The sequence below is a fragment of the Zerene cesonia genome, chromosome Z, assembly GCF_012273895.1.
Source record: "Zerene cesonia ecotype Mississippi chromosome Z, Zerene_cesonia_1.1, whole genome shotgun sequence".
NCBI lineage: Eukaryota > Metazoa > Arthropoda > Insecta > Lepidoptera > Pieridae > Zerene > Zerene cesonia.
In genome coordinates, this window is record NC_052122.1 from 5,578,404 (window position 1) to 5,598,239 (window position 19,836).

Here is a 19,836-nt window from a genome sequence, read left to right on the forward strand (position 1 = left end):
TCTACAGTAATGAAATCGAATTGCGTATTGTATACGAGGGTAATGATACCATATGTGTGACTGATTGCGGTTTTAGATCGAAGCTCAATGTTTCAATTTCAATTTTCAAAGCTATGCTTTGTCGTGTTTATTACCAGCTCTATTGATATGGTGGTATTGCTTTATGGGCGGCTCGTATATTCAGTTATTTATATTTGTTAACTATTTTATTTTCAAACAATTTTCGTTATTATAAAACAGACCAAAAAAATGATTAACTTACTTCCTTTCCTAAAAATATGTCTCCGCTCTATAAAAAAAAAACACTAATCATTTATAGGGTTACCGTCGACATAACTGAAAACTGAAAACATATCTTTGAAAATTAAGTATTACAATTTCAATTTCTTAACATTTGACTCTCGATGACGTGAACTCAAAAGATTTTCTCCTGCCATAAAAATGCTCACCGCTAAATAAATATTATCTACAAAAATATTGTGTGTTTTGTAGTTTATGTTTTTATATATATTAACTCACTTCTGAAATATACCAATTAAAATAAAAAAAACTTTTTGTTAAAGTGTTTTCAGTGAAAGTAATCCACAGTCACAAGTAATGGCATATTATACTCGGATGATATATTGCTTCTATCAATGAGCAATAAGACGAATAACGTTATATTACCAGCACAGTTTTCTTTCACCTAAATAATCTGAAACGCGCTTGTACAGAGTGAGATTTACAGTGGTATGAATGGCTGGACGTAAACTCACCGGATGCTGTGTATTTTCGACATGACGCGTCGGACGGCCGAATTATACATACACACGCTTATTAACGCACTCAAATGCTGGCTGTACTGTCTCACAATATAACTGTGCTTGTTTTTTGTCTGCTTAGCGCTCAGTGCTAACTTTTGAATTAATTGTGTGTTGCATATCATTGACGATTTGTTTAAAATGTAACTGTAGCACTTATTGCGTTTGACCTGGGCACCCAACGAAAGCGACTATAGCAGTACCATTTTTCATTCCATAGAAGTATTTTTCTTGTTTAACATCTTTAGATTTTATCACGTCTATTATCGTATATTTATTATACGTATATTTACGTATATGTTTATTTATTATTATGCTACTTGAGTTCTGGTGACAGACACAATAATCGATAACTACATATAATAAATTGAGATTTGAAAGAACACATGCATTCGCGTGTTTGATTATTATTTAATTAATGGTTCTAAGAACCTCAGAAATGAGGATATTAATTGATTTTGATTATTGGCTCCTCATAATTTTCTCCGTCAAATGTTTAAAATTGAATTGATATAAACTTTGAAGAGGTGTCTAACCTCTCATTTGGAGATTAAAGCACAATTTAATAATACTATACATGTGTAGATACAGATAATTGTACCCACATAAAATAATATAATTTACATTATTATAACACCATACAACATAATTTACGCCCGTTCTCTCACCAAATCTTTGCAGCTGCTGCTTATGTTTTTACTATGTAAGTAGGTTTTTAGGTTTTAAATAAACGCAAAATACGCACGATTAATTAGTAATAATTATATCAACTGTTCCTTGCAACCCTTAGTTATTGTCTGACTTGTAAAAAAAGTCCATGATTGTTATAAGTTAAATTATTACGAAAATATACCTGTTACCTACATTATGTATAATATAAATATAATAGATTGCTATCGATATAAGACTTTTATACATATATCTTGTCTATATCTCGCTCGCTCGCTCGAAGATCAATAGAGATTAGCCGATTTTGGAGTTTGAATCAGAATTGGAATTGAAACGTTTGCACGCAAGTGAGTGACAGCCGACAGGCTTAGATCAGAGCAAGGTTTCAAAATATTCACGGGCTATTTCGCCTTGATTAGATCGTAGTTGTAGATGTGTAAGGTCTGTGTAAACTGCGTTACACTTATTTATAAAATCGTAAATAATACACATCTGGCACATTCAACATTTATTTTGTATGTATTTTAATTGGAATAAAACGTAGACAGTCAATTTACTATATTACAAAGACCAAATGATACATCTGTATATATTTTAAATGAATCAAGATGTAACACGATTTTATAATGAACAGTGAACACATTAGGCGAATTGACGCGCGGTGTTCATCATTTTTTACAGTTAGTAAAATATTTAAATGCAAATAAATTAAAATATTATTATATACTAACATTTAACATAGCAACACGTCTACACATTGATTTACCTTATAGGTAATTCGAGGAACAGTTACAATTTCTAACAGCCAATGTATATATAATAATAGACATCTACTCGCTATTTTACCCATAAATAACAATCTTAATAATTATAGACATAAATATTATAAAACATTGATTACGAGTAAATGTACTACATTGAGATTTTTCTCCTTGTTTTGATAGAATTGATTGACGAAGTTTTAAACACGTATACATTATTAAAAATATGTTATAAGGGAATTTGAGCACAATGTAAAGATTCACTTCTTTACAATATATACATCATATAAAAGCTCAGTTAGTTTCAAAAGATTAAATATGCATATAGAAAATAGAATTATATAAACACTATTAGGGTTTAAAGTTAAAGAATTGTCTTAAGTAAGAATCTTTGTTAAAAACCTCTCACTAACCTTTGGACGACCAAGATAGAACAGTACTTTAAGTGGGCAAATGTGCTATTTATCTACTTAATGACTAAACAGCGCTACCTCACTACTTATAAATTTGTTTAAATGCTTTCACACTCAATGTATTGTCTTTTAAATTTAACTTTTAATACAAGTCAGTGGGTAACTGTTATTTGGTACACATAACACGTATATTTTTAATTTCTTGCCTAAATTTAAAACTCGTCTTATATCGAATAAATATATACATTACATAGAAGTTCTCTTATTAATGCGACAAGCGGTGTTCATAGAATTTATACAAGCAAGTATCTCCTTTCCAAACGTTTAAATAATGTGGCACGATATATTACTTTAAACTTAAAGCTTAATTATTACACATGAACAATTATTTACAAATACAGTCACATCTGGCATAATACAAATCTCTTGTATTGAAATAAAATAATAATAAAAACAAACAAAAAATTAATATCACAGCAATGAAACGTATAAGCGAATATGGCGCATATCTTCTGGTACTTAATTTTAATTTATCCCGTGACGCAAGGATCAAGAGATAAATAGAAGTCCATATCATCAGTATCTGGTACTAAAGTCAGACCTTTGCGCTTTTTGGAACGTTTCTGTCGATTTCCTTCATTAGGCCCAGATTCTACATCAAATTTGGCCATATCTCATCCGGTTCGAAAGGATGTGCCCTCGCCCGCATCATTGATGGAAGCTGGTTTCTCTGGTAGAGGCCTGTTTATCATCTTGCCTGAATTATTTGAATTAGTCGATTTGTTGGATTTCATTGTTGATGTCTGCTGAGGGATGCCCAAAGATGAGTTGCCCAAAGAGGGTTTTTGAGGAGAAGTAGGCACGCTTGTGGACATTTTTTCACGAACAGCACGTAAATATGGCCCGCGAGGTATTGCCTGTTCTGCAATAACATCAGGCATGGAGCCAAGCAAGGTTTTCTTTTCCTTATCGTTGTTAACTATTTCGGCATACAAATGTACAGCGAAGTCTTTGGGCTCGAAGTACTCATGAGACAGTGCTGGATGCCTGTTATATGGAGATAAAGGTGTGAGTTTATCCAGAGATGGAGCTCGAGTGCCAACACTTATCATTTGTTTTTTATTCTTTCCAACACGTGGTGATGTATTTTGGAATGGTAATTCATATATATTTTCCTCAACTTTTGTTGCAGTGGGGCTATTAGTATTGCAGCTTTCTTCCACTTTAATAAGTTCATAGAGATGTTCAATCATTTCACGAGCCTCTACATAATTTTCGGGATCTTCTAGCTTTTCCTTTAAATTTTCTAAAAGTTCCTTAGTTAATTCTTCTGGAAGGGTTTGTGTGGTTTTATCTTCGCTAGGTGCAATATCGTCAATATTTTGAGCTACCGGTATAGTTGTTTCTTGAATCATGTCTTGGACACGGGGCTCATTTAAACGATGGCGTTCTGAATATTCATTGACGGATAATTGTGATATTGATGCTGCGTTATCTAGTCCATTATTTCCACATACACACAATCTGTCACAAAAACCACACGAAGAGTGTGAATTTCTAAAAAAATCTTTCAAATTTAAACAATATCCTCTGCGTCGCATCCACTTTATGAAACTTATAAATAATGCAATAAGTATACATCCAATTATAGTAACGATAACTATACCTATAACTTTTTTGTTACGGTCGCTTATGCCTTCATCATCTTCCTCCTTTTTATGTGGAAACCTGGGATTTTTTATTTCGGTTGCAGCACCTTCTCCATGAGCATTATGAGATTCACATTTAATACTCGATTTATCGTTGCAAACATGCCGTGAAAATTTGCTAAATGGCATATTTTGATCGAAAACATTAAAACATCTAGCAAAAAATTCATCAACAGTGCAATAACTTTCATCTATAAAAGGATCACCAGATTCTGCACCAAGCCCACTTGCAAACCATGATGACATATTGCAGACACAAGGTTGCCCATAAAAATTATTTTTATAGTCAATATACATTCCGTATTTTTTAAAAGCTTTACCTAGAAAGTCTAAACTTCCGGAATTCATTGCTTCTATTTCGTTATCTTTAAATACTACTTCGTGGATGCTTCCACTGGGTCCAACGATTGCATTAGGGGCTAACTCGTCAAAAGAATTTCTGATCATAAATAGTTTATTCCATGATGATAATTCAAATCCTCGCTCTTTAAATGTGTGAAATATACAGTACGAAATATCAACTGACACAACAGTCGAATTTATAGCGCCTGTCTCTACTTTATCAATTCTGAAAAAAATATAGAAGATACATAGTTAATAATAACATTTGTGAACGTATTATGTTTATTTTTTATTAAATGATCTTCCGGATGAGCCTATAATGATTTTAAGAAATTTTAAAGATTATCCAAACTAAATCGATAAACATTAATCTTGAGTACCTACTTCAAATCCTTTCAAGCGTCTTGGATCAGTTTTTATAGGTTAATTATAATTTCTGCAGAAATACTTATTATTTAAACTACATTAATTTTTTTCATATGAAAGTGTATATTAAAAATAAATAATACAGATCCCACAGGGTGATACTCTCCTTAACTTTAGAATATTGACTTTACGGTTTTGGTTATTAGTATTTTATAAGCTCACTTACTTTGTATGTGATATATTAAGCTTTTCCACAGCAGACTGTAGCGCTCCAGATGCTAGTTGGTGTATTGTACATCCATGGAAGTGAAGATTGTTTATAAGAGACTTTTGTGTGAAAGATTCTCCTTCGATCAAATGAAAAGAACAATTCATGGCTAATACAATATTGTAGGTGTTCGCGGAGAATGCTTCAGGACGGATGGCTCTGACTTGCACTCCTTCCATTGATATTAATGCGGCGGAAGAACCAAAAGTTTGCCCTGGAAATTCGGGCACGACCAAGTCCTTCAGCTTGATCTGAAATAATTTCGATATTTGATCAAGTTGCCCAAAGTTATTGGTAGTCGCTTGACATTTTATTGTACGCAACACGTTTCGCTTTGCAAAATTTTATCATGAACACTAACCGTCATTCCAGGGCCGTGTTCTCCAACATTAGCCGCAGTTGGATCTAGCATGAAGGATCCACTTCCCAATTGTAGCTGGCCCACGTTATCGATGTTTATCGACAGTAGCCAAGAGAAAGCTTCGCTTTCGATCGAAACGTGTTGGCAGTCTTTTAGTGTAACCGATAACGGACCTGAAATATAAAAAAAAAACGTTGAATATACCTTTAACTTAAAAAAATATGTGACTTGAAAACATTGAAAAGTGTTTTAGTGGCATTATATTTAAACGGCATTGAACACGTGTTGTGTCGTTACTTCAATAGTAATATTGCATGTATATCGCGCTCCGAATACATCCCCATTGTCTACATTCACGCTTTTGTATAAAGTTCGGTTTGCTTCGTGAGTCATTATCCTGTAAAACACGAATACCGACTCGGGGAAACGATATTTTTAGATAGGTAGCAATCCGCATACGTCTCTCGCTGCTGGTTAACCATGTCCTATATGGCGTTCTTAATAAGAGTATTATTAATGAAATATCCGAGTATAATTTAAAAATAAATTCCCGAGACTACAATTTCATAACGGTGTAAGTTCCAATGAGCACGCAACTCTTGACAACTGTGATTGTGTCCAGTTATACAGACCTCTCACTTCTCGTACTTGCGGATAATAAAGCAAGCGGTTAATAAGTTAAAACGGGTCTTCCATAAGCGGAGACTACTTAATGCCGAACGAGAACAGCAATAAACATTTACAAACAGGTTTGAGTAAGACTTCTAAAGCATATATGTCAATTTCATCACATTTCACGTGATTTACCTTAATCTCATTAAATTAGGATATACTGAGGCGTGACAAAAGTTTGATTATAGATTGTTTGTTTGCATGTTATGTATTCAAGATATCTTCATACTTCAGCTAGTGAATAAAAATTGGCAGTCGAATTATAAGTAATGAATTTACAAGTCATTAGAACTCATTGAATATCAGAGACAGGAACGCACTCCGGCGACCAGTGCTCAGAAATAGTTCAGAATTAGTCACCAAGAGTCAAATCTGCACGCATTAGCCATATCTTGATGTTTATATAATCGAATTCGATTACGTTGGTCGTCTCTTAATATTTAATCTTGTTCATGTCTTTCATTGATATTTATTAAATAAACGTAGGTAGGCTCCACTATGTAAATCGGCTACTTATGAGACGACGTAGTAATCATTTAATTTTATACTAGAGACATCTGTGTTATTTTATACTTATTTAAATTTAAACATAGCGTATAAATTTGACAATGTTTATTTATTTCTGCAATTTAATTATGTTGACATTGAAACATTGTAATATCAAATGTTCAGTATTCTGTAAATAAGTCAATTATCTTTGCGTTTTATGTTGAGGTACACTTTATTTACGTTTTCTTAAAGACTGAATTGATTATTAATTGCATTAATGAATAGACTTGTTTTATAACAGCGTTTACACTGGTGCCAGTCGTTCACTAAACTCGAGGAGAGAACGATCCTATAAGCGATCCTTGTCATAAAGGTAGTATTTTATGAGTGGTGTAGCGTGTTATTGTTTTTAGAGTTCTACAACCAACGGACCCCTATGGATCCGTCATGTCTTTCTATCTGTCCGTCCGTCCGTCCGTATGTCACAGCCAAAATAAAAACAAGAAATTTAGGGGGCTCTCGACACTTGCAGTTGAAATTCATTTTTTATCAAATCCATAGGTGTAGGTACGTATGGATAGGTCCTCAAATATTATATTGAGGTTTCTTATATAACTTTTTCTAAACTTTTTTCTGAACAGTTTGGGCGAGAGATATTTAAAAATTGATAATATGTGCTCCCCCACCCTCTGTAACTTCTAAAATAAGATACTGAAAACACTATTAGAAACATATAATGGACACTACCATTTAAAATTCTAACGAAAATTGTTTGAACAAGATCTAGTCAGTAGTTTTTCTTTAATACATCTTAAATCGTTAACCGCAATTTATCTTTCATTGAATCAACTCAAATATAAAAAAGTCATTTAATTTCATAAACATATAGCATAAATCGTGAACCAGTATTACAATGAACTACTAGAACTTTTATATTGTGTTACTTTCTGCTACGGGACCCTTTACGGCCGGGTCCCATTAGCACTTGCAAGTATAGATATGGAAAAAGCGGCCTTCTCCATATCTATACTTGTATGATATTAGCTAATTAACTCTGCTATTTTATACACCTCTACAAAATTACTATAAACTCTCTCCTTTATCGTCAATGAATATACTATTATAAAACTAAATAAATGTAAAGGAAAAACATGACTAAGTAATTTACACTAGAAGGTTGAACATTATTATACAATACCAATAATGTGACCTTCGTGAGAATTGTTTCAATATGTCGTTGGGAGTGGATTGTATTCATCTATCCAACGCTACGGAACATTTTAAGAAATAACTACAAGAACATTGTGATATTAAAGCTTTTCGTAAGTCGCAAGTTAAATAAACTTGGTTTTTTATTTGAAAGTTAGCTGTGTGCGTCACTGCACAGCTTCTCTCCATATGGTGGCTGGCGGGACGTTATTACATCGTATCACGTATGCTAAGACGGGTTCCAGACTATTTTTTGTGTAAAATTTACTAGGTTAACTTAACAAAGCTAATTCAAATAAATACCTTGTAAGTGTATAACTTTTAAATAACCATATTTCTATTTTAAAAGAATCAGAAAAGTGCTTAGTATTCACAAATTAGTTTTAACATGTTAACCAAAAATTTAATATCCTATAGCTAAGACGCGTGCTAATCACAGACTTTATTGACAATTTGCTTTTATTCGGCTATTGCATCATATAAAATATCGATTGAGATAGAGTTATGCTATGGGTTGAAATTTGAATAAAGCTTGACAGTGTGGCCCGAGTAGGCGTGCACTCGTTCGTGGTCATTACATCTGACCCCATATTACAATCTGCTAATGGACTCGGTTAGACGTATTAAATTTCGTTTTAAATTAAATGGAAAGTCCTTTAAATCGTTACAAAAATTAAATAAGGGCTCGTTTTAAACGGCAACTGTTAATGTATTTTTAATGCGTTGTGTTAATAGAAACCTATATTAGTAATGTTTACCCAACAGAATGATATTAAAAAATGAATTCCAATTAAAATTCATTTATCTGTTTGTAATTTTACAATAGACCACAACACAACAACTTAACAAATACTCTAGATTTAGTTAAAATTGAATGACAACGACCCGATAATGGAGCTCATCCGGCGAAACGGCAGGCGACTTCTCGCTATCTAGACCGGTTTACTATCACTAAATAATACTGCTTTTTCTATGGATTGTAACATTTCGTATTCTTACCGTAAACCAAGTCCATATTATCCTGTAATTATCTGTCACATTTATTTTTATTTGTTAAATCTATGTATCCTATGTATAATTAAGTTATGATGTAACAGGTGTTTGATGACCATATTAAATACAAATAAAAATAAAATATCTTATGGGCAAATTAGATAAAAAAAGATTTCTGCCCTACTATAACTATCGAAAGTACTGCGACATTGCATCGTGATCCACATTTATATTTCTGGAAAATTGTGAATACTGTATCGGATAATCATTTCATTCTAAATATCGTTCAGATATTATGAAAATTGCAAGATAACTAGCCGCGTGTTAATTGTATGTTATTATTATGATCCCATCATCCGCAAAATGCCAGATCACCTACATATACGTTTTTATTTTTTACATTAGATAGCCAGGCATTTGACTGCAATCCTATCTGATGGAAAGTAGAGATGCAGTCTGTGAAAGCGCATGCCTGTCTAGCTAGAGCCTATTCACTTTTTTTGTCATGCATAATAAATAATATGAAATGCATAATATGGTGATGTTTAATATTGAACACATACACTTCAAATCGCATAGCTTAGTAGGTAATTGACACAATTTGGCCGGTGCACATGAAATACATTTCAAATCGCTTTGACAGAATAATATCGGATACGGATACATACCATCGCTTTGCTGATTGCATTACAATTAATAGCAGCATACATAATAATTATTATATCAATCTTACCTTTTATATTGACAAAACTTCGTTCTTCAATGCGGAGGACGTTGCACTTGCTTATGTCAAGATATAGGTTGACGATTTTCATTTGCATAGCAGAGAACTTCCTCAGAACGACAGCTTTTGTGTCGGAGATATGGACGAGCCTCGCATCGCTGAGGCGAGATAAAGCATTCGCGTTAATCATTACTGCCTCAGCTCCGGTCACAATCAGATCCGTTGTGGACTCGGGGAGATCTCCCTCGTATATGTCGAGTTTCTGAAATTGTAATATGCAATAACTAATTATAGTCTTTTCATATCATCGATTATCAAATTAAGTTTCAATAGTGAAAGTGAAGAAATTTGTTAGATATGTGACGACCCTTTTCTAATACATTGTCTGTATCCATTTTTATTGGATAATGCTTAATTTTGATTTTATGTAAGAACTAATGAGCGCTATGCGTTATTGCGTTTATATTATGATGGCACACAATAGGGTGCACGGAACCGGTGGTCCAGTCAAAAAGGGGTCTATAAAAGGATACGGGCTGCTGATTGAATTAATGGGGGGAAAGCGAATTACCGGACTACTACTTTAGTTTCATCTACTTCATAGTACTATTCATGATTTGCCTATTTTTAATATATTACAACGTTTCAGAAGTTCTTAAGTAGCAGTCTTTTAAGAAAGCGTTCATTATGTTGAAAACCAATGATCTGTGATTAACATACTCTCCAAAAATATTGTTTAGTCTATAAAAATGATTATTATTTTTACCAAAAAAACAGAATCGCTTTCAAATTGTTAGAACTAGACCACATGGCAGGCGCTACCTTGCAAATAAAATAAGAATCATAAAGATCGGTTTACCCAGTAGAAGTAAAAGATATGAGGTAACAAACCCAAAAGATACAGTCGAATAGCCTCCTCCTTTTTTTTTTGAAATCGGTTGAAATTAGGGGACGCACTTAGGTCACATCCCTATTATTGTAAATATATGATATGTGTTGTATATATATGATAAATAAACATATACCTAGCCACTATTATAAAAATATGAATTCTTCCTACACCTGCGTACACTTACATTTCGAGAGCAACAAAAAGTGAGAGTGGCCCACCAATTGACTATAGACTATTGTTAGCGGTAAGCCTGACATCCGCACTTTCCTACTTGCTCTAACCAGCTGACATCCGTACTTTCATACCATCATTTTTAAAAACTATTCAAGTTTAGAACAATAGTGTCTGATTATGGGCTGTAGGATGAATGTTATCTTTTTGGTATGAAGCGTTTTGATAAATATTGGTTTCTTGTATACGTTCGGTAGTTGTTATCGAGCCGCTCACATTCATATTGCTCAGATAACGACCGTGACTCACTAATATGTGCGTTCGTAAGGAGCGTTGTGTTCTTGGTAATTGGTCTAATTTTTTGCCTCTAACGTTATATTACCTTTAACGTTTACTTTGTTCAAAGGTACATAAAAATACATATACCCTTTAGAGGAACCTCACAAACAATCATTTTAATTCGTGCAGATATTTTGCAAGAGATTCAAGTTTGGATGACATTTTAAATGATTGGATGACACAGTATCTCACTTTAAATATTTTTAAGTGATTTTTTATTATATAATGTATTTCAAGGGTGACTTACGCTTAAATACAATCTTACTGACTCAGAATCGAGTTTTGTTTTGCAACTGCATACAGTAAGTAGACTTGTGATTTCCTTTTATGGAATGTAACAGATGACCGCAATATAATAATATAACGACACATAAAATGTTCTTAAATTTTTCGATGAATTCCACATGTAAATTAAAGCGAGGGATTATTTCTTGTTGTCGTTCAAAATGAATAAAATGGATTATATAAGGACAAATTCTGTAAGTAAAATATTTAATCAGGACAAACCTTGATCTATATTTCAAGTAGAGCATAAGAAAATCTATCTTACATTTGTTATTTTATTCGCCATTGTAATAAGTGTCTTAGAACAATGGATGGGTGTGAGTGCAATTTAAAGATAAATCCGAGTCGCACAAGTATTTGATTTGTTAACAATATGTATGTTTCTGACTTATATAAGTACGTGTATTCTGTTTAAATATTAAATCAACGTAGAACAAATAACTGCATATGAGTACATAATCAGATGAGTGGTGTAATCTTTAAATTTGTTATTAAAATACGCAACATTCAATTTCTTATTACAAAATATATTTAGAATAATACGGCTGGTCAGTATGTTCTTTGTCGCTCTCGCGTTAGAGGTGTAAACCTTAATACGCAACAGGTTCGTAACATTGTTATATTTATACAATGAAAAAATGGATTGAAAGCTTTCTGTTCGTTGTCATAACGCTCAAATTTGAATGAAAGAGCTATTGTATGGAACACTATCGTGCTACTTCCATTTGCTGTATGGCCTGCTGCCTGTTATGAGTTAATATTGTTCACTGGAGCGGAGTTAACCTAATTAAAAGAATATTCAATACGAATATTATTCATTTTAAACTTATCTGACTTTCATTTAATATTTATACATAATATGTCGAATTGGGAGAAGTTGTTGTTCGCTCAATACTTATTAATAACTTGGTATAGAGTGGCTTTCACATTAATAATCTAGGTTGGCCACTATCGACAATGTTTCGGGAACACCCCAGTTTTGCAACTTATTAAGCCAAATACCAGCTGCGCATAGTTTACAAATAACTGAGCGCTATGTGTACTATAAATTCATGCTAAAAAATAAATAAAAAATAAACAACACTATTCTTATAAAGTATCTACAATACGTATGTACTTAAAAATATTTCTAGAATGTTGTTCTAACTGTTGAACATCATTGATGTACGTTTCCATCGTTTACGTCTATAGGGATATTAAGCTTATTTTAATATCAGACTAAATTCCGGGAAAACGAATGTAGGTATTTGACTCGTTACAAATAGAAATGAATGAGCGAGCCATGAATAAAAATAGTTATGTTTAGTAGTCTTACGATTTTAATCACATGAAAGATCTAAACATTTTCCTTAAATTTAATATCTAGGTATATAATATGTAACATGTAACTTAAATTATTGTTTGAAGAATTGAAATACTGTTTCAAAAGATAATAATAGATAAAATTTAATAAAAATACTTGTTTATCAAGTTCTTTTATAAAATTGACTGATAAGCTATCTTCGCTAAATGTCTTTAGCAGAGCATGAAATCTATTTCTTTGGGTATTAATTTGTTTGATACTGAAGAAATAAAAGAATACACACACTTATTTGCCGAGTAGGTTCGGTATCGTGTTATAATCCAATAAAAGTAACAACAAAAAGTTTCTGATAATCTATGGCGTGCACGGTTCGCCCGACGCAGGAAGTGATATCTCATGATGATTTTTTTGTGGTTTGTTCGTTGCTCCCGCTGCACTCTAGTTTTACTCATTTTGTAAGCAGCATCATTCCGTTTACGACATTTTTATCTTTCGAACTACATAGAGAGTCTTGTAAAATATTGATCAGATATTCAAAGAGATTTATCCTATCGCTATCGAAATTATATATTATTATTATGATTTATAAATTGTTTTGTTATAATATGTACAAACTCTTATATCGATATTTTACACTAGTCTCGAAAAATTAATACTAAACACTGCTCTACGGTTACACGCGCAACAGGTGCATAGCGAGCTCTTTATTAACGCGTGACTTACTTGAGCTTTTACCATACAAATACCTATTCATAAGCTAGTCTTTAATCGACTTCAAAAAAAGTATTGCTCAATACGACCGACGTCGACAACGACGACGATACGATATTTCATGATTCCGTACCTCGAAGAGAAAAAAACGGATCCCTTATTAGTTTTATTATCACCTCGTTGTATGTGTGTCGGTCAGGAGCTTTTTCTCTTATGGATTAAGATATCAAGCTGATATTATAAACCTATCACGTGTATTTCATTTTTCACAATAACACGAAACAAACTCTGCAGGTTTCTTCTCGTTCACCATTGAATCATGAAATTTGGTTAAAGAAACAAGATCTTATAGCACACGTGAAGGAAAAAAATCCGACAAACATAAATATGTGACACTAGCTTCCACTAGAGGATGTACATACCTAAACTAGGAAATCTTATTTTTATCATAAACGGTTTAAGATTGTAAGTTATACAAAACACTTGAATCTATAATCGCTTTTAGCTGTGAAAAAATAAAATATAGGTCAACGCGATCAAAGATACGCCACTGCTTATGCTGATTTTTGCAATATCACGAGAGAATCAAAACCCAGGGCACTTTCCATTGACCTATCATCATAAAAATTTACAAGAAGCAAAGTCTTATAGCATGTGTCAAATATGCTAACCATAAAAATGTATCAGGGGTTTATAATGGTAAAATTTTCCAATCCGCCCAGTAGGTTCGGAGCTTATTCAATGCAAAGGTATAAGTAGATGAATTTTCGTTTTCAGTAATTTATCAGAAATGTAATATAATGCAATAATTGTCAATTTTTTTTAAAAACAACAATTAAACGCTTGGTATGCTAGTCTAACTCGTACTTGGCTGGTTTCTTGTATATATGTCTATTAGATATGATCCAAGAAATGCATCCCAGAGAACTTAAGGTAACAGGTTAACTGTGAAGGGAACTCCCTATCGCCTTACAGTAGTTGGCGCCTTTAATATGCCCAAATCTTCATATGATTAGGATAGTACATTAAAATGTAACACTTTAAAATAGAAAAAATAAGATATACTTTTAAATAAACAAAATTTAAACTGTCTTCTCTGCTCTTTCTTTAACCGGCTTATATTTTGCCGGTTGTTTTTTTTTATTGAAATAGTTTATTTTCATTACTGTATTAAACATCGGTTGTTTAATTGTTCCAATGTAAATAAATGAGTAATAAGATGAAATATATGTGCAGCGAGCGGGTATGAAGGAATGTTGCGCACACATGTTTAAGTTCAACGTGATGCAAAACAATGCAATTCCCTGCGGGCAATGTGACAACTGTAGGGACATCGTTTCCGGCATTGAGTTCTAGGACTTGTATTTAATTCGCTGATGAACAGCTTTACTTCTTATGAACCGTGTAATCTCACTCATCAAAATATATTGCACTATTTTTGTTTTTGGATATTGTTGTCGTCCTTATAGTTAGAGGATTATTTATTAACTAATAGAACTCTTTTTGTAGTTACAGGTTCATAAATTTTTGTGTCTTAGGTATTTCGGGGAATGAATATAAACATTTCCTTTTTTCTACATGTAAAACTTTATTCTCATCGTCATCATAAATGATTTTAAATTGTTATTAGCAAGATAAGTCAACATAAATTACCTACAGCCCTCATTAGAACACTCGCCGTCTGAGTAAGCCTTTTTGTTTAATGAGTTAAATTGTTACGTGGATGTCTTATCGGCGTTGAGTCATTATTAAAAATAGTGTCATATGCAAAAATCTGCGGTTCTACATTGAGTTCGTAGAAGTCATTTAAACTCTTGCGCACATTAATGTCTATTATTAAATTGTTATCTCTACCGTTTCGCTAATATAGTTAGAGGGATGTCATTGTTCTTGAAAGAGTCTAGTGCCCACATTTTGTCGTTATTCGTAGAAGCTCTAGTGTGTCATTAGATAGTGAAATTACAGTGTATTTTTTCCATTACCTAGCGACATACCTCGAAAAACATAATACGCTATAAAATGAGCGGTCTTGGCAGTACGATCTATTAGTTATAATAATAGACAGAGAAATATGGAGCAAATATTGAACTGTGTATTTTTTTACTGTGTAGATATTTGCTGAAAACATATGGATATTTAAAATATTCATACATTTAAAATCGTTGTTTTTTTAATTTGTTGCAAAAAACTGAACGAATTCGCAAGCGGTAAAGCTGGAAATAGAGTGCCCTGTATTCTAAACGGTTCGACATACTGTTGTCTTTTTCTAATTTATGGCTGGCATGAGCGAGATAGAGACAGTTTGTGTGATTGTATAGAATATTTAGAGCGCTACGCATTGAGAAGGCAATAAAGTCGTCGGAATTACGGGTTTTGTATATTTCGAACTTGCGCCGATGGAAGGACATAGTAATAATGCAGTCATATGTTGTTAAATTAAAAACAGAACATCAAATATTGATAGTTTCCTATTCACTCTTCCACTTTCTTATAGGTTAAAGTTAAGACGTGTGTGCAAAGTAATACTATTTCCATTAAGCGTGTTTAAGATTATTAATTCATAGCATGTAGACACAATGAACCATTTCCGTAGTTGATGCGATCGGACAACTTCCGAGTAAAGTGTAAACGTCGCGGCCGCGGCAGCCGCTAGCTGTCGTTAACTCTATTACTCACATATTTCAAATTTATATTGTATTGTAGAGAACCATACAACAATAACGATCGCATTGATACGTAGAATTGTTAACCGCAATATACTATTACTGCTACACTCGCAAATATTTACCTATACTTCTTTCTATTTATATTCATCCGAAAATATAACTTTGAACTTTAAAGTAGGCCCAAGCTTGGTTAAAATAACTTGTGGCTCGAGTTCGCGAGGCGATGTCTCTGTCGAGATTGGAATAACAGCTTGTTTATACGATCTGCCGAGATGACACACAATGGAGATTTGAGGGCAGGTAGTAGTTTCAATTTTTTACATAGTTATTTTTTAAGCATTTTTTTACGTTTATCTCTACAAACTGTGAGATATAACAATGTACTAAACATTTTTTAACATAATAATTAAAAATGGTCATTGCAATTACTGCTTTTAAATCACGCAATGGTTTTATTATATTGGGTTTCAATTAGAAGATTTTAAAGTACCCTATTGTTGCTATCTAACTAATTAATCATAAATAAACATTCTATATGTTTCTTTGTTACTCTTTAATTAATATTGTTTACATGGGCAGTGGTCAATTATCATTATAAATATTATCAAAAATTTATTTGTATTGTAAACAATGGTCATAATTAGTGATTCCTGAGGCATAACCTCCGGGTGGCATATTCTCATAACAAATAGACGATGCTTATCTTAAAGGCATCTGTTCTACTCCCGACTCCTGGGCTGTAACCAACGTTGTCCTAAGAAAAATTACAACGTGTATCTATCTACCCGCTGACGTCCGGTTGTTTATTAATACACATTCACTTTGTATATTATACCTGATCATTCGGCACTGTGCAGTTCACGACCATCCAGTTTGGGTGTCTTGCGGGGGTACAATTACAGTATTCTCTCTCGCATAAGTTCGACTGGTGTTCGCCTAAAGCAGTGGTGAATGCAAGGAGCAACGAAAGCACTAGTAACACAGGGGGGCGCGACATGTTGCCGCGCTCGAGCGCGACCAACCGCGCGCTACGACCGTCATGCACCGACTGCCGCCACTGCTGGCCGCAGATCGCGCCCTGTGCTGTATCTAACACTAGTGATGCCGTTTATTAACTCGCTCTGTTATCGATGTCGATGATCAGATTTAATTAGCATTTATTATATAGTAATTGGTTTCGGTCGTGGTTCGCGAATTAAACTAGCCGGTTTACTTTGGTCGTGTTAAATAAATAATATTTAAAGTCAAATTATCTCAACTCTAATTTGAATAATAGATGGTTAGTATGTGAAAAAAATTTTATTGACCAAAATAAAGAATAATTTTTTAGTCGGCAAGTTTTATTTTGACTAATCAATATGCAGATAAGAGAAACTCCATATTTTGACTAAATGCTACCGTTATAGAATATATTAAATATTATATCTTCTAAAACTTCCCCTAGTAGATGTTTTAACTTTGTACTATTTCGTAAAGGATTTCCATAAACAAATTTATGTACCATGCAATCATTAATAATTTGTATGCAAAAAACATACCCACTCTTGAACATTTATGCATTCAACTAGACTTCATTCAGAAGCGCTTTTGAATTGTCAAAATACACAATTTAATATTTACCACCCGTTCGGGAGGAAGGAAGTTTTAATAAATCTATATATATAAAATTCTCGTGTCACAGTTTTCGTTGCCATTCTCCTCCGAAACGGCTTGACCGATTCCTCTGAAATTTGGTAAGCATATTGGGTAGGTCTGAGAATCGGCCAACATCTATTTTTTATCCCGATATTCCTACGGGATACGGACTTACGCGGGTGAAACCGCGGGGCGCAGCTAGTTATCTATATTTAACAGTAGAACAATGTTACACATTATCTTTGAAGAGTTCTATTTATTCTGTTAAGAAAGAATCCTTAAATTAGGACAATGTCAAAAAAAAAAAATCGAACGATGGGCAAGGCATTACGAACACTCGTATATCGAATCGATATGTGGACATCACTCTATTCGTCGTGAGTAACTTAGCCCATAAGGTCGGACAGCCGCTGCACTCCGCGCCGCGACCTATCTGTTCTGATGCACTTAAGTATTTGTCAAGTATTAGGTGTTAATCGAGATTAATAACAATATCTCTAACTAAAGGCGTAAATATGCGATTCTTATAATAATTTTTAGTAACATTTAATACATCAATATAAGCCGGTATTCGGCTCAGAATATGTATCGGATTTATCCAATTAAACTGTTCATAGAAATAATACGAGAGGGACTGGCACAAAAAAGCATGATTGGAAGGAAACAACGACATTGAACGGTATTAAATAATATCATAGAATATATTGAATCTAGGCTTTTTATTTTTATTTTCTTCTTGTAGTTTACATATTATAAATCCACTACACCTTATATTTATAAATTATATAAATCAATACGAGGGGTGTAAAGCGAAGTCCTTTGTCCTAATGGCTAAAGGCAGATGCATTATACATCTTTTTCACTCATAGATTTTCTTGACGGATACGTAGATGATCAGACTTCTTTATCAGTGTATGAGAGTCTAGCATGCACGAACTGGCAAGCTCGCATCGAGGAAGAGTGAAGACATCACAACCTCAAAAAATCGGCCTGAAATAGTAGCATACGAATGTTTTGTGTGATTCTTTATATTTATTAAGAACTGCATGATTTATATGTATGTATAAATAAGAAACACGTTTCTATTAATTTGTTTCTAATATCTTGTCTTAATAGTTGTACATCCATAATGTGATTTGTATTCACTAAGCAGTGTCAAAGTTTATAATAGTATCGAATGTATGTTGAGCATTCTCAATTTTGCCGTAAAATAGTGAACTATCGACTCATCCAGCTCTGTAATCATATTGTCCGATATTGCATTTCTCAGTACCTTTTATTTCAGATTCCTGCATCAACTATAGAAAGAGAAGTTTTCCGAACCTTTTAGAACTATTAGAACTTTACAATTGATAGGAAATATGATGAATTCATTACTTTATTGCCTCTAGAAAGATTTCTAGATCGCGTTTAAAAATTTTTGGAATATCTTGAATATACTTGATACTTGTAATGAGATATCGTTTTAACCTATTGTGAAATTTCATTTTTATGTATTATCTCCTCTTTTTATTTATTTTGTTCGATTATAGTACTGAATAAACTGGTTACTTACATTTCATGACATATGTTTCATTAAATATATGATATGATTTGTTGACATATGTTTTTTTGGTTATTAGATATAATATGTTATGATGTTATGATGAGGTATAAACATATACACAAGGATTGCTCGTGAAAAGTTAAATCTAGATTATATGCTGATCGTATCTAAAATCTGAAATTAGTAATTCTTTTGTTGCTTTGTCTGTGAAAGATATATACTGAGTATATTCCGTCGTTTACTACCCCATTAGAGAGCAGCTCTGACACTAATACACAAGCGCTGCTAACATTGTAACGGGAAAGCTATGATGAGTATGCCCTAAATCTTTAACATAGCGTAAGCAAGTTATTAGGTCATCCCGTCGATTTCATTTTCAGATGAGTTTCGAACTCACGTCAATAAACAACCTGTATGAATTGTTTTGAATTGTTTTTATGATGCGGGTGGTGTATGGAGCGTTGCGGATGTTGGTTCATATTGTTTTCCTTGCTCTTCCCAGCCTTTCTTTT

The 19,836-nt window shown here is 33.1% G+C and overlaps 2 protein-coding genes across 2 annotated transcripts in view; one reads left to right on the forward strand and one right to left on the reverse strand.

Annotated features, from left to right (window-relative positions):
• LOC119835531 (E3 ubiquitin-protein ligase highwire) overlaps positions 1-19,836 on the forward strand; it is a 65,396-nt gene that overhangs the window by 26,427 nt on the left and 19,133 nt on the right. The gene's annotated exons all lie outside the window — the stretch shown is intronic.
• On the reverse strand, positions 1,966-17,221 carry LOC119835528. The gene is made up of 5 exons (XM_038360416.1): positions 16,979-17,221; positions 9,786-10,038; positions 5,690-5,862; positions 5,287-5,579; positions 1,966-4,920 (listed from the first exon to the last, which is right to left on the reverse strand). The coding sequence occupies exons 1-5, from the start codon at positions 17,138-17,140 to the stop codon at positions 3,318-3,320; spliced, it is 2,484 nt and encodes an 827-aa protein (XP_038216344.1). The 5' UTR covers positions 17,141-17,221; the 3' UTR covers positions 1,966-3,317.